Genomic DNA, 14,373 nt, shown 5'->3' with positions numbered 1-14,373 from the left:
CGGCAGCCGACCACCAGTCTTGAGATACTTCCGGGTCACGAAAATTTTGTTGGCGTCTGGTGAGACCCAAACCTGGGTCTTGATGGTTCAGCTTTTATTCTGAAAGGAACCGTTGCAGCAGCTGGAACAACAGATTTTATCCAGCTTGTCGTTGGTTCTTTTGGCTGAAGAGGAAAGTTACGGATTGGCCACTCCGTCAACTTCTCTAGAACGCTTTGAACTGGCATTAGAGATGACGTGGGCATAGTTTTATACTTCGGATGTTTTGGTTTATGGTCAAATGAAAAGATGACAGATTTACCAAGTACCACCAAAACCACGCCTCCGTCAGATCTGGCAGATTCTGATTGGATCAGTAAAACAATGTGTCATGTTTTTTAACGCTACGTGAGATCAGTCCTAGTGGAAACCTGTAAAGTCATATAACTTAATATATTCTATAGGATTATAATAAAGTAATTAATATTTTGATTTCACAGATTGGTCACATCTTATTTATTGACTAACACTTTGTTTGATTAGCTTTATTAAAATAGAGTCCTTTGATTAATTAAAAGGAGAGAGTCCTTTCTTCATTCTTCTGTTGAGCTGAAAAGAAGCAGTTTTATAACAAATGCATGAGACCTTGAGGCCATATCTCATGCAGACTAGTTCTGTGTCAGAGGAGAGGGGGAAATGACTTTTGGTGGCAAACAGTCATTTCATTCTGTTTAGTTGATCTGGACTGAATAATCCATCAAACTGTTTCTGAAGGCCTGTTTCAGCTCTGACGGTGTGCGAGAAGCAATGAAGAAAATATTTTCCTAAAGTTTTCCCAACAGAGGTGATGATCTAATTAAATAATAACATTTCCAGAGACTGACTGCTCTTCCTACTAATAGAAGGAAGCATGAATGAATAAAAAACTGCCTGCAGTATTCCTCTGAGTTACGTTCCCAGAGATGTTTATACGCTGGAAAGCAGCATGTCATTTCAGGCCAGCTTCAAATGCACTCGCACTGATTTCCGATAAGAAACGGAGCACAGAAAAGGTCTGAAATGTCTCCAGCTGTGTAACGTTGACAAAAAAAATCCTTTGTTTGTATTCCTGACTGACATGAAAATTGCTGTTTCAAAAGAAAAAAGCCGAAACATCAGATGGATCCTCCGCCGTGTGATAACTGTGTGGATGAGGGCTGGCTCCAGATGGATTGGCTGTTGTGCTTCAGCAGGCTTATTTTGTTTTGGGCTGGAACTGTCTGAGGCTGTTTACACGAAGCGAAGGCTTGCATATGAAAAACGCACATGAGAGCCACGCTAACAGCAATATTGTGACGGTACCTGCTGAGATGTGGTGTGGATAAGGAAGAGTCAAAAACACGAGATTTGACTATTTAGATGGAGTAAACAAACAGCGACTGAACCTCTTTAGCTTTGCTACACATCTGGTTCATCTGCAGGAACTCGTTTGAAACATTTGATTTCACCGTTTCTTTACACAAAACAGATGCAGCTAGCCTGGACTATCTGATGCCACTGATTTAAAGCAGATTTTTATCTTGTTGCAGGTTGTTCAGAAGCAGCAACGATGCATTTTCCCAGAGGGTTAACCACACAGTTGTCAGTCTGTCGCGTGTAAAATCAGAACGGGTTGTTCCTGACAGGACCCACGTCTCACGAGGAGACAAGTGATTGCTAAGGCAGGCCCACAATGACTTACAGCACTGGTTTCCTCACTGGAATGAAGACTTCTGCACAGGAAGTCTTCAAAAGAAGCTCAATTCCTCGTCTCCTGGGGAGTGAGTGGCTTTTAGCCGTCCCTCCAGGTTTCAGAGCATTCTCCAAACAAAAGTTAAGCCAAAAACCTGCAGGTCAAACTGAAGTCAAATGCAGGTCATTGGAATAAAATATCATATTTTCGATCATGGATAAACAATTCTGAACAGTTGTGCAGGATTTATGTCATGCATTTGTGCAGGCATGTGGTCCTGGTTACCGTGTAAAAAAAAAACTGTTTCTCTGATTCTGCTGCCAGAAACCTGCAGAACATAATTCTGGATCTTCAGAGTTTCGTTTGTGCCTGATTTCTGTCTCACCTGGAGCAGGAAAGGTGCTGATGATATAAACCTAGCCACTTTAATGTAACATTGAGCAGTTTCCTGCTCCTCTGCCCTGCTGGTTCAAAGTGGGATTACAACTGTCGTAGACAACCCTGCTGTAGCTAGCACTAACAATGAGCCAACGCTAACATGAGCCAACTAATAATTAAATAAACCACAAAGTAAAAAGATCCACACTGCTAGAGAAAAACATTATTACTTACAAGTCCAGTAGCAACAAAGCCAGGTCACCATCAGTCCGTGATTTTGTAGCCTCCTTTAACTCGTTCAAACTAGCGTAGGCTGCACCGATGTTCACTCTGGTTTTAGCTCTTTGCTTCCCCTTTAAAGACATTACTGTCTTACTTTTACTTCCAGGCTCTGTCATTATGCCAATAGAAAAGCAAACTTCCTTTTCTTCTTCTGCTTTTTAATGACCATCGGCGAACTGAAAAAGCTAACTGCTAGCATTAAAGCTATCAGTCATGAAGCAGATAGAGTGCCCCCGCCTTCCTGCTCCGCTAAACTGTTCAGTATCTGGCCAGTAGATGGCGACAAAGTGGTGTCAGGTGTGAAACTGGTCAAGTTTATAACGTTAAAGCTCTAGATTAGCGTTTTAAGAACAATTTAGTGTTACTTAATGAGCTAAATCTGCATTTTTAATGACCACCTTTCAGTCCAGACGTGGTGCTGATGCAGAACGTTTTCTATCAGCCTCGTGATATTTACAGGAACATCCATAAAACCCAAGATTTGGTGATGCAGACACGTCTGATCAGGATCTCATGAACTGCGTAGTCCAGCCATCATCAGTATTTCTTTAGCAGGAATAAAAAATAAATAAAAAGGGGGCACAACTTTAATTAAATAAGGATGCAGTTGCAGAAAATCCCCTTTGCTCTCGGGGCATTAAAGGCACCAGGTAGAATAAACACGCTGAGGTTGAGTCTCTACAGGTGCTTAAGAGTGAAGACTTGTCATGTTTTCACCTTCAGCGTGCCTGAGACTGGCACTTTGACGTCTTTTTCTCCAGCTGGCAGCAAACTGACAGACTCTTAATAAAATTTGTGCGAGTGCTGCAAAACATCTCGTCTAACGATAGAGCCGGGAGGCTAAGATGGAATCATTTTACCAGAAAAATCATCCAAAAAGCTGTAAGTGTCAGTAAAATGTTATCATCACTCCATTTTGGCTTTCATAGGATCCAGGAATTTCTGTCCCACCTAGAGCTTCCTTTAAAATCCATCTTATTAAAGACTTTTGAAGGAAATTTACATCCTCTATGCTAGTCCAAGTGCTGTGATCTTTGAGAATAAGGTTGGATGCCAAAGATTTCTTTAACCAAAGAGTTTTTTGAATTTAACAAGCTGTCAAGTCATAAATGATGGGCGGCAGCAGGCCATAAAAGTCCAAGCAAGGCGTTTTGAGTTTGATTCCACATTTTAAGCAACAACAAATGTGCTGCGATGAAAAACCTTAAAGAGGACAGAAGTTTGCTGTTTGTTAGTTTAGTCGCATATTTAGGGGATTTTTTTCAGTGATATTTCGGGGCATTTATTTTTTTAAATATTATTTGTAACGATGACACAACAGGAGGGTTTCTGGTTGCTTTAAATGAAAAGTTGCACATTCAGGCTTGTTTATGCAACAACTCCTGTTCCTCAGGACTGTGGAAGCAAGGCAGTAAACACACATTTACATTTAGACTGCGTCTTTATTTGTACGCATACTTCTGAATGTGTAAAACTGTTTCTTTCTGCTAGACGTAGGGTTGTCACAGTGTGAAAATGTAACCTCACGGTTATTGTGACCAAAATTACCACGGTTTTCGGTATTATTGCGGTATTTTTTTAAACTTGTTACATTTTCAGACAGCTAAATAAACCCTGTATGTCAGGAAAATATTGTCCTCAGTTTGTGTTTAAATTTTACCTAAAATGTGTTATTTTGTAATTATGTTGTTTATTTGTTTACATGTTTTCTCTTTAGTCTTTAAAATACCAATATTTGCCCATAACTTCTTATTTTTTGTCTGTTTGATGTCATCATTTTAAAAATATTAGATCAGATGATACTCAATACTCAAGTAGCCTTCTAATCAAATACTTTTTTACCCTTACTTGAGTAATAAACCCTATATCAGGAAAATGTTGTCCTCGGTTTGTGTCCTTCCAGTGAGCTTTGCAGATGTGGGAAAATGTCATCAGGCAGTAATCGTTGTTAAATTCATAATTATTCTCGGAGAGAGACCAACTCTTATCTGCCCCTGGGAGCCCCGTAATGCATAGCGTCATTTCAACATGGCTGTGTCCGCGACACGGTTTATATGCAGGTAGCGGCGCTGCGGCTGCTTTATATAGCGACTCGTTGCATTCTCCCTCAACCCAAATCCTCGGATCACGCATTTTAGCTAAAACGTTAACGTTAGCTTGCCTTGCGTTGACTGTAGAGTTGTGGGTGATGGTCACACAGATGTGTCATGAGATTTTAAGCGTTGCTGCCTTTCACAGACACTTTTTCTGCACGTGCTGCAAACAGGATAGCCGTCTTCTATCAGCTGTCCCTCGGCATTCTTCAAATATCCAAAAAGTGCCCGTACTTCCCACTTTGTCTTCTTTGAGGGATAATAAATGTCCTGAGCGCTGCCGTCTCCTCCTTTGGCCATTATTTCAGCTTTAGCTTCAAGAAAGTTTTGGTTGTAAACAACAAAGTGCGCATGTGCTGCCGGCAACTTCAGCAGATGATACGGTGGCTGGTAAGGGTCACCGCGCCTACACCACAGCCACGGTAATCCACCGAGATAATATAGTTTTTAAAAACAAGACGGTTATTATTATTGTCAACTTTTTTACCGGGGTTTACCGCTACACTGGTTACCGTGACAACCCTAGCTAGACGTTCTCATTGGTTTGCATTAGAACTTGGGTTGACTTGCATAATTTCCTGCATTTGTATAAGCTTTACCCCCGACACCCTTGGTAACAAAGACCATGTTCAGCTGCATTAGCCTAAAAAAACGAAGAAGATCCTCATCCCCACAGTCTCTTACTCATCTGCTGCTTCGTTGGATTTCTTATAGGTTCAGATCCAGGCTGCACATGATGGATTGATCTCTTGTTTAGGAACGCCATCTGTCGGCTTCATAATTGATTCCTGTTTGTGGAAAAACTTCACCAGCTAGAGCTGCTGTAGGCAGTCACTAAAACGGATCAGATTGGTCCGAACCAGGTTTCTATTTTTATTTCAGCAGTGGGCTGAAGAGCCACAGTAGCTCCAAACTGTTTTCAGACCTAAACCTAAAAGATGAAGGTCAGGATTCATCTTCAGGATGGTGTCACTGAGACAGAGAGGCTGCTGTGTGCAGAGAGATGGGAAAGCCAAGCTCTGACTGATGGACTGCCGCAGAGTCACGGCTCTTCAATCAAACTCGGGACCTCAAGAAAAAGGAGATTCATCCCACAGCATCTGTGACTGTCTTGATATTTCATGGAAGCACCATTTTCTTCAAGGCCTCTTTACTCTGTACTCACCCACATATGGATCTGAACAATGTTCAGACTCTTTAGCTCTCACAATAATGGAAAAATGGGGTGAAAATGACATTCATGTTGCAAAACAAGATTGCATTTCCCAACTTGAGGCTACAGATTCCATCTAAGCTGCCGTTTCTGGATGTTCACACTCCTCCTGAAGGCTTCCCAATGCTGATAGTTGCCATTTTATCTAGGGATGCACCGATACCGATTCCAGTATCGGTAAAAGTTAACCGATACCAGGAACCGATACCAATGCAGCTGCTTGAAAGTGGCTTCACTGTAAATTGGCGTTTCTGTTCACTTAATATTTTACTTTGTGATGTTTTTGATTCATATATTTTACTTTTTATCTACCTCAGTCTTTTCCTGTTGAAAGCAGAGAAGAAAATTTAATCTGTATTCCAAATCATTGCATTTTAGTTCGCGGTAGAAGTATCGGTATCAGCAGTCGGTATCGGCGAGTACTCAGATCCAAGTATCGGTATCGTATCGGTTTGGAACAAAGGGGTATTGTTGCATCCCTAATTTTTTTCTATTTGTGAGTCAATTCTACCTAAGATGTGTTTGTTTTCCCTGGTATCACCATTTCACAGAGTTGACATATGCTGATGCATTTTTCTGTGCAAATGAAACTCAAAACTAACTTTATTTTGTTTCCAGGACACCCCCAGATCTGGAAGTGGGCGCCACAAGAGGTGAGGCTCATTTTAATTTTTTTTCTTATTCATCATTACAACAAATAGAAGTCAGGCTGAAAATCCCCAGTCTGAGTTCTTATTCCAGGAGCTGTCAGAGGGATGCCTTTGAAGCATCACTGCAGTGTTTTCCCTTCAGTGCAGCTTATTTCTCGCTGCTACGGGTTCAGGAGGGATGATGGCTGTTTTTTGAACAGTAGCTGACAGGACACCATCTGGCCCTGTGACACTTTGTTCAGGCCATCACTTCCCTGCTGTGGCAGGCAGGACGCGCTGAAAGTAAATGTCTCGCTTTTGTGCGGGAAATGATTGCGTCGGTTTGGTCAGGTGTGCTGTGGCATGTGATAAAGGGCTTCCAAAGTCCTCCCGCCAAACAACCCACAAATTATTTTCAGTCACTTTTTGCTGTTTAAGTAAACGTTTGGGTCAAAACACCTGGACAATGAAAATGGTGAGAACACATTTTAAATCAGATTTGCACATTTATGCACCAAACATTCTGTTTTGTTTGTCTACATTCATACTTAAAAATCAAGTTAACCAAAGAAAATTATATCATTCCATTGTGTATTTGTTTTCTGATACTTGCAGCCGAAATGAGCAGTTGTGGCCGACTTATAGCCCAGTTTTCAAGCTGACATTCAATCTGTCCGTGTAATTATGGCTTCTGCTCCCATCAGCCGGCCTGGCTACACTTGGACGCTCTGGGAGTCTCTGACGGATAACCTGCCAGGTGGGCTGGGCAGCACAACATGGCTAAAAGATCAGAAGTGCACAACACTGTCTGATTTAGCAAAAAACATCCATTTGCACAAGTTAGCTCTGCTTTTCATAAAAGTAAATGTGCCATTAAAGTTGTTACAGCAAATCTGCAAACCAACTAGGTTAAGAACACAAACATGGTCTCAAAGAACTCACGCCTCCCCTTGGCTATCTTTCCTGGATCCGCATCCACTGCAACCAGAAACCCCCATTGCCAGAGGAAACGAGAGCACTGAACACCGGTCGCCGTTTTCTACGTTCAAGTGTCTTTTGTTGTCCGTGACTTTAGTTGTTTTTCTTTTTGGGACCAGTGTTGGGAATGTTACTTTAAAAAAGTAATTAGTTATAGTTACTGATTACTTTGTCAAAAAAAGTAACTCAGTTACTAACTGAGTTACAAGATCATAAAAGTAACTAATTACCAACAAAAATAACTACTTAGTTACTTTTTTCATTAAAGAATGCAAGAATTACTACAATAGAAAAATATAAATGACTGACTGGAACTTAATAAAATGTCCAAATGTTTTTTTTATAAACCTGAATAATTTAAATAAATAAGCACTTAACAGGAGGAACTACTAACAGGAACATTAAACTAATCTAGACTATTAAAGGTCTCTGTGTGATATTTAACAAGACCCCAATCAGCTAAAATTTAAAATTGCAAATAGAAACACCTATAAAGGTTCCCGAGCCTTTAAATGGTCTCTCGGTCTAGTTAAATTACAGAAATAAATGTAATTTTGCCCAGCATTTTAATTTTTCCAGCTTCACATAATTGTGTGTTTTTAGCAGCATTTCTGTTGCTGCTAATCTAGTAATGGTTAAATACATAAATAAAATCCTTTAAAATGACACTAGGAGAGGCACAAGCCTGATGGAGGACTTACATTTACTAACTTGGGTCAGACCCAACCACAGAAGAGCTGAAGCTGGGTGGTAAACACACACAGGTAGTTCTAATAACACCTGAGCTCTATGACGTCTGAGACTGATGCATCAGTGTTACAGCGGGACTAAAGACATCATCAGAAACAGGTTACAGCTGGATGATCTAGGAAGGACGAAGATCAGGACGTCTGAGCGGTGAACAGGTGAGCGGACCTTCGAACCTTTCCACTCGGTTCTCCCCACCGACAGCTCTGCGCATCTCAGATCGCAGCGGCGCTTGTCTGCTATGCGGCTGCTGGCTTGTGGAGGTCTCGGGAGACCTCTGTGTTCCACCCGGTTTTACCCAGGGGTCAGCCCGGCGTATCTCTGACTCAGAAGCTCTGGTGTTGTGCACAATTATCTCCGGTTGTAGCTAGGTTGCTACCTCCTTTAGCTTAGCTCCCACCTCTGCGTTAGCTTTGGGTTAGCTTCAGGTTAACTTGTAGCTAGTTCGACCGGGTGTCGTCAGTTGATCCCAGCCTTACAGCCCCACCCTCAGCTCCACCTCTCTTCCCTTTTGTGGAATTGTCTGGGCTTGACGGAACCTATGACACGGTCAAAATGGTGGTGGTGGCCACCTCCCATTTAGCTTCAAAAATGTGTTATTGGAGACTATGGAAACCCATTGTCCAATATTTATATGTCGATGAGTGTAAAGCGCTTTGGAGTCTTCTGACTCTGAAAGTCGTCACCGCCCTTTAAAACTTAATTTATCAACTTGTGAAAAAACGGAAACATTTTAGAGTCAACATTTTCATTTGCCACATTTCTGTTGATATAATTCTAAAAATATTTACATTTCAGTTTCCACTGTTTGAAATATCATTTTTATAGTTGTAAGTAAACGTAATTTATTTATTTCATTTCATTATTTTTTTTTACAAAACTTGGTTTGAGGAAAGTTTATTGTCAGTCAAACAAATTTTTTATTTATTTATAAAAAAAATTTAAGCTTACAGCATTTTTCTGAATGATTAATGTTTATTATAAAGACTTTCTTTGGCTCCTGACAGATTCATAAAGTTGAATGAAAGTTAAAGGTGCAATATGTTAGAATGAAGTAAGACTGACATCCTGTGGTCAAATTTGGCTACTACAGCTCGTTTTTCTAAGCCAAAGTTACTTTCTCGTTACCATTCCATGAGTATCATGGTCCTTGCCAGTTATGGATCAGCACCAGAAGGTTCTAGATGAAAAGCTAAGATGAGTCAATCACAGTAAGTTGATAAGTAGATTAATACATTGTTATATCTGGTGTTAGAACTCTTGGGTGTTTTACAGTAGGGAGCACTTACTACACGTATAACGGTAATATTTCTCCAGCATTAGAGGAAGTATGCTTGTTTGTTATCTTGCTGTTAGCTTGCTGTTATGGTTCTGAACGACTCATTAAAAGAAGTAAAACACCACAATCGACTTATATTTCACTGCAATATCGAGTTGTTGGTGATGGGAACAATTAGCTTGAGATTTTTTTTAGAGCCAACTATTTGCTTCTAATTCACAGTTAGTATTGTTAGCTCAATTTTAGCCTCTGTTCTTCTTTAGCTGATATTAGAATAAAAATAAAAGGTGCCCTGGCTAGGGATGGGTACCGAATTCGGTACTTTGTAAGGTACCGACCGAATTCCATAGTACTGACCGAGCACCGATTCACGACATTTGAAACGGTGCCTCGTTTTGGTACCTGTCCTTCTTAACGACAACTTGCCAAGACAGCTGCGCATGCGCAAGAGCGTTATGTCGTCGCTCGCTGCGAGCCAGTTGTAAACAGAGCAGCATGCAAAGAATGCACGCTAAAGCTTGGGTCCACTTCACTAAATGTGATGGTTAACTGGGTGATGATGAAACCAGCGACAGCGATCTAAGTGAGACATCCTCATCTTAATCTGCTCCGGTAGGTAAATAAAATAACGTTAGCTTGATTTGTTAGCTTCCGTTTCGCTAATGGTACATTTGCTTTCTCCTCGGAACTCCGAATTTCCGACTAGAAGAACATGAACGCGCTCTAAAGTTTGGCTTCACTTTACAACGATCTAAGTGTGAGGCATCATCGTTTTAATCTGCTCCAGCAGTTAAATAAACTCTTTAAGATAACGTTAGCTTGATATGTTAGCTTCCATTGCCACCGTTGTTATCAGCTAATGGTGCGTTCGCTTTCTCCTAGGAAATTCTAACTTCCCAGTAGTAAAAATCAAATGAAAAAGGACTGCAAAAGGAATGAAGATACACAGTAAATTTAGTTCACAGTAAAGATGTTTGCTTCAGTTTAATTATCAGCTTATAAAACTACAAAAGTGGCCATGCTGTGGACCCCAGGACGCGGTAAACGGAAACAAGTGTAGCGTTATGGATTTATGCTCTTTTATGAAAGAGAAACCATGCTACGTATTAATTCGGAATATTAATTTTAATAAATCAATAACCAAATTTTATATTGTTCAGAAGACTCAAAGGTTGTTTTCATCCATAAACTGCCGATAATATCTGAGTGTCTGTGTTTCAGTTCAATGAGGAAACAAGTTTGAAGGATTAAAAGTTTTAATTCTTCAAATTAAACTAATGATTTTGAAAATTGACAAACAGGAAATAACAATCACATTGGCAACTTTGTGGGACAATCTTTTAACAGTTTATATGCTGTTCTTGCTCAAATAGACCTTCTGGTGAATTTATGAAGATTGAGAATGTTGTGACATGAATGCGTGTGTGAGTCTGATTTTGCTTCAAGAAGAAACAGGTGTCTGAGTGAAGTGATGGTTTGGATAAACTTAGGTCTTATCAGAGAACTGCATCAAACGCTAAAACCGTGCTCTGTCTCACCGAACTCTTGTGGACCCTCTTTCGGATCCGGGCCGTGGAGGATGTTGTGATTCATCCAGATGACACCGGCGGCTGACAGGAGACATAGGTGTCGAACGGAACCGGTCCAGAGTTGCCCTCGGTACACGTGGATGGTAGAGCGTTTTATCGATGCGCTTTCTTAAGTTAATTCACTCAGAAATCAAAAGACTCGGTAATGAGTCTTCGTTAGAAGTCGCGATTCAGCTATTCTGCCTGGCTTGGCAGAAACAGCGTGAAAGGGGGGAAGAACGAGCCAACAGGCTCTGCCCCCCCTTTGGTTTTCAGGTCTGTTCTCTCTCGTTGTCCAACACGAACTGCCTCAAAAGACTGAAAACTTACCAAAAACCTTTCTCTTCTCAAAGCAAACGTGCGTCATCAAATGTGTCTGGAGTTTACTGTGAGCAGGTGTGTGTGGATGTGTGTGAATGTTTGTGCTTGAGTGTGTGTGAAGGTCAGTAACAAACATTCTCAACATTATTTAAGAATGGATTCATTAAACCATTATAATTACCCCAAAGCTAAATAGTCATTCATTTGATTAATCACATTTATAATGAGCAAAATGATAATGGTTACTTTAACATTAAAATCAAGAAAAAGAAGTTTAAACTTTATGTTTTGACTTGGTCTGGGTACAACTCATGTAAACACATCTTCTGGTAGACTGCAGGTGGCAGATGTTATGGTTTCCTCCCAGACTCGCTGGCGTTCAGGTCTTAATCTGTGGGTGAAAGTTCTCAGCGACCCAGCTATGACCCAGCTGCGTCCAACACCACCATTGTGACAGAAAACTCATATTTCCTCACGTTACACAAGGACGGCCAAAAATCACATGGCGCATAACTTTTATCGAAGACCTACGTGCCGTGAACCTGTCATGGGAAGAAGCCGAGGCCGTCGCGGCCGACAGAGCTCGCTGGCGATTACTTTGCGCCCAATGCGCCAGTAGGCGCCGGAGGAACTAAGTCTAAGTCTAAGTCTATAAAACTACAAGGACGAAGTTAAAATACAAACAGTTGTATGTTATTTATCGTGATATTTATCAAATTTGGTTATATCTTGAGAAAAATATATATTCAATTATAAAAGAGAATTAAAATATTAAACACTCAAAAGTATCGAAAATTGATACCGTTAAGTACCGGTATCGATTCCTAGGGACCGGTACCCATCCCTAGCCCTGGCTTCTTAGGGGGACAATAAGTAACTTCTGAGTTGCTGCTGTTTACTGGCGTTGGCTCTTTAATTCGACTCTGGAGATTTTTGCCTGCCGGTGTTGAATTACATAGGCCGGTGCTGCAGCGTTAGCTCGCCGGAGACACGGCAATCCAGCGAGCTGGCAGATTATAAACAGTAACCACGTCCCTCTTTGACCATTATGAAAAGACAAATCTGACAACATCAGCTGAGAATGAAGTCTGTTTCAATATAACCTTCCTTCCAACATGATTGAGACTTTAGGCTTTGTTGTGAATTATTTCACTGTAGAATTCTTACATATTGCTCCTTTAAGAATTGTGATCTGATACCTTTCTATTGAAAGCCTTGTCATCACTTTTTAGTGTGACATAGGTCTTGTTTCTGCTCACTATACCAATGTTCTGTAAATTACCAGCCTCTAGAGTCCAAAAGGATCATTAGCATTTGTTTTTTAGGTTTTGTTAAATAATTCATCTGTTTGTGATGTTCAGAAAAAGGCAGTCCTGTTCTTTGTAGCCCATCTATCTGCTTTCCAGGGGGTTGTTTAGATCCACAACAGTGAAAATAGAAATTTTACAGTTGGGCAGCATTTTTCTATTTTGTAAAAAAGGTAAATAAATGAAACACACATGTGGCTCATTGTGGACTGCTCAGGGGTCCATAGCAAGGATTTAGAACCAGACACCTCTCAGGGATGTAGCTCAGAGGAGTGTCTCTGAATGAGAAGATGCTTCGGTATGTATCTGGTGTGAGTAGGCAGTAAATCCAGCATTTCTGATATTTTGTGATGTTTGGGATGATTCTGCATCAACACTTGACTTTGTGGAGATACTGTAATACGTGTGACTTCTGCTGCTGCTGCTGCTTCCCCTCCTGTTTGTGCTTTCTCCCTCCCTCCCTCCCTCCTGCTGGGGCTCCCAGGAGTGATTGGCTCAGGCTCTCACTACCTCAGACCTCACTCTGCAGGGTGCTAATGGGCCACGGTGTGATATTTAGTCTCCAGGTTGTGGATGTTTAGGCTCTGGTTTCAGCACCTGCTGGGCATCTTCAAGCACCCTTGTGTGTGTTTGTTGTGTGTTTCTGGGTGTGAACAGGGACACCAGTAACAGAGGCACTAATGTGGACACAGAAGGAATGTCACATTGCGTCTGTTTAGAGGCATCCTGTTGGTTGTAGAGACATAAGAAAATATTAATATGACAATATATCACAATGTATTGTTTTCCAGCAATATTATATTTATATTCAAAAGCTGTGTATGGAATTTTTGGAAGACTTTACAAGCAAACATTTGTGTATTTTCTTTGGTGCAATTCGAACTTTGACCACTAGTTGGCAGCAGTGTGCAGTGGGTTTTGTTTCCACCACTGAAATGTAAATCCCTCTATTATGGTTCAGATACCTCATGTTAAACATGGTACGTATCAGTTTAGACTGTTAATTGAATTTCCCTACGATCGTTTCAGTCTAAAAGAATCGCTGATATTATCTGGCTGAATGTATCGCAATATATGGTGATCTATCGTATCGTCTCCCCTGTTTCGTCAGAATTTCACCAGTACACATTCCCAGTTGAGTGGATGCTTTGCTTTTTGTAATGTATGTGTTACATGTGCACTTTGCATGTCTTCTTCTGGGTTTGGTTGTGTGGATTAAAGGAGTGTAGCCTCGAAGAGCCTCAAAAAGGGAAAAAAAGAAATGAAATGCACTTTGTCTGTGTGCCGAGGAGAGCATTTCAAGAACCTTCTTTTGATCAAAAGCAACAACCACTGCAAGGTTTGGATTTTTATGTAAGAAGGCATAAAAATAAGCTGCTGGCTCTGTAAATGTCAAAGTACAGAAATGCACCGCCTCTGCATGTGTAGGGCCTCAGAAAGGTAAAGAATAATTTCTCTTTTGGGTTAAAGATTTTGAAATAAACAGTAAGACCGTATATGTATCATGCTGTCATGGCGCTGTGAGTTAAGAAATGTATAGAATTGTCTTTTATTAGATGAGTTTAGATTAAGTTTTTGTAAAGGGACAGTACATTTTAGTGGACACACACACACACACACACACACACACACACATATATATATATATATATACACACACATAAGTAAACATGCAAGATTATAGCCAAGGCTAATTTCCATTTTTAGTCCCTCAGCAGGTTGGTAGCTGCTACACATGTGTGAATACAAACAGGAAAACAAAAACAAATACAAAACAATGTTGTGATTCTAAAATTAAACAAAAAAAAGACAAAATATTTCAGAATACACCTTAATTTGTAAAATTAACTACTTCCGTTTACCCTGTATTAAAACTTAAAAAGTAGCC

General features: G+C 40.5%; 1 protein-coding gene across 1 annotated transcript in view; it reads left to right on the top strand.

Annotated features, from left to right (window-relative positions):
• Window positions 1–14,373, top strand: part of pawr (PRKC, apoptosis, WT1, regulator) — a 103,127-nt gene that overhangs the window by 67,605 nt on the left and 21,149 nt on the right. Inside the window, exon 4 of the mRNA XM_015961135.3 lies at window positions 6,275–6,309. Coding sequence (XP_015816621.3) covers window positions 6,275–6,309 — 35 coding nt within the window. The remainder of the gene's footprint in view (window positions 1–6,274; window positions 6,310–14,373) is intronic.

This window comes from Nothobranchius furzeri, chromosome 1 (genome assembly GCF_043380555.1).
Source record: "Nothobranchius furzeri strain GRZ-AD chromosome 1, NfurGRZ-RIMD1, whole genome shotgun sequence".
In the NCBI taxonomy this organism is placed as follows: Eukaryota; Metazoa; Chordata; class Actinopteri; order Cyprinodontiformes; family Nothobranchiidae; genus Nothobranchius; species Nothobranchius furzeri.
The sequence above is the reverse complement of the archived record's forward strand: the minus strand, read 5'-3'. Positions and strand labels throughout refer to the sequence as shown.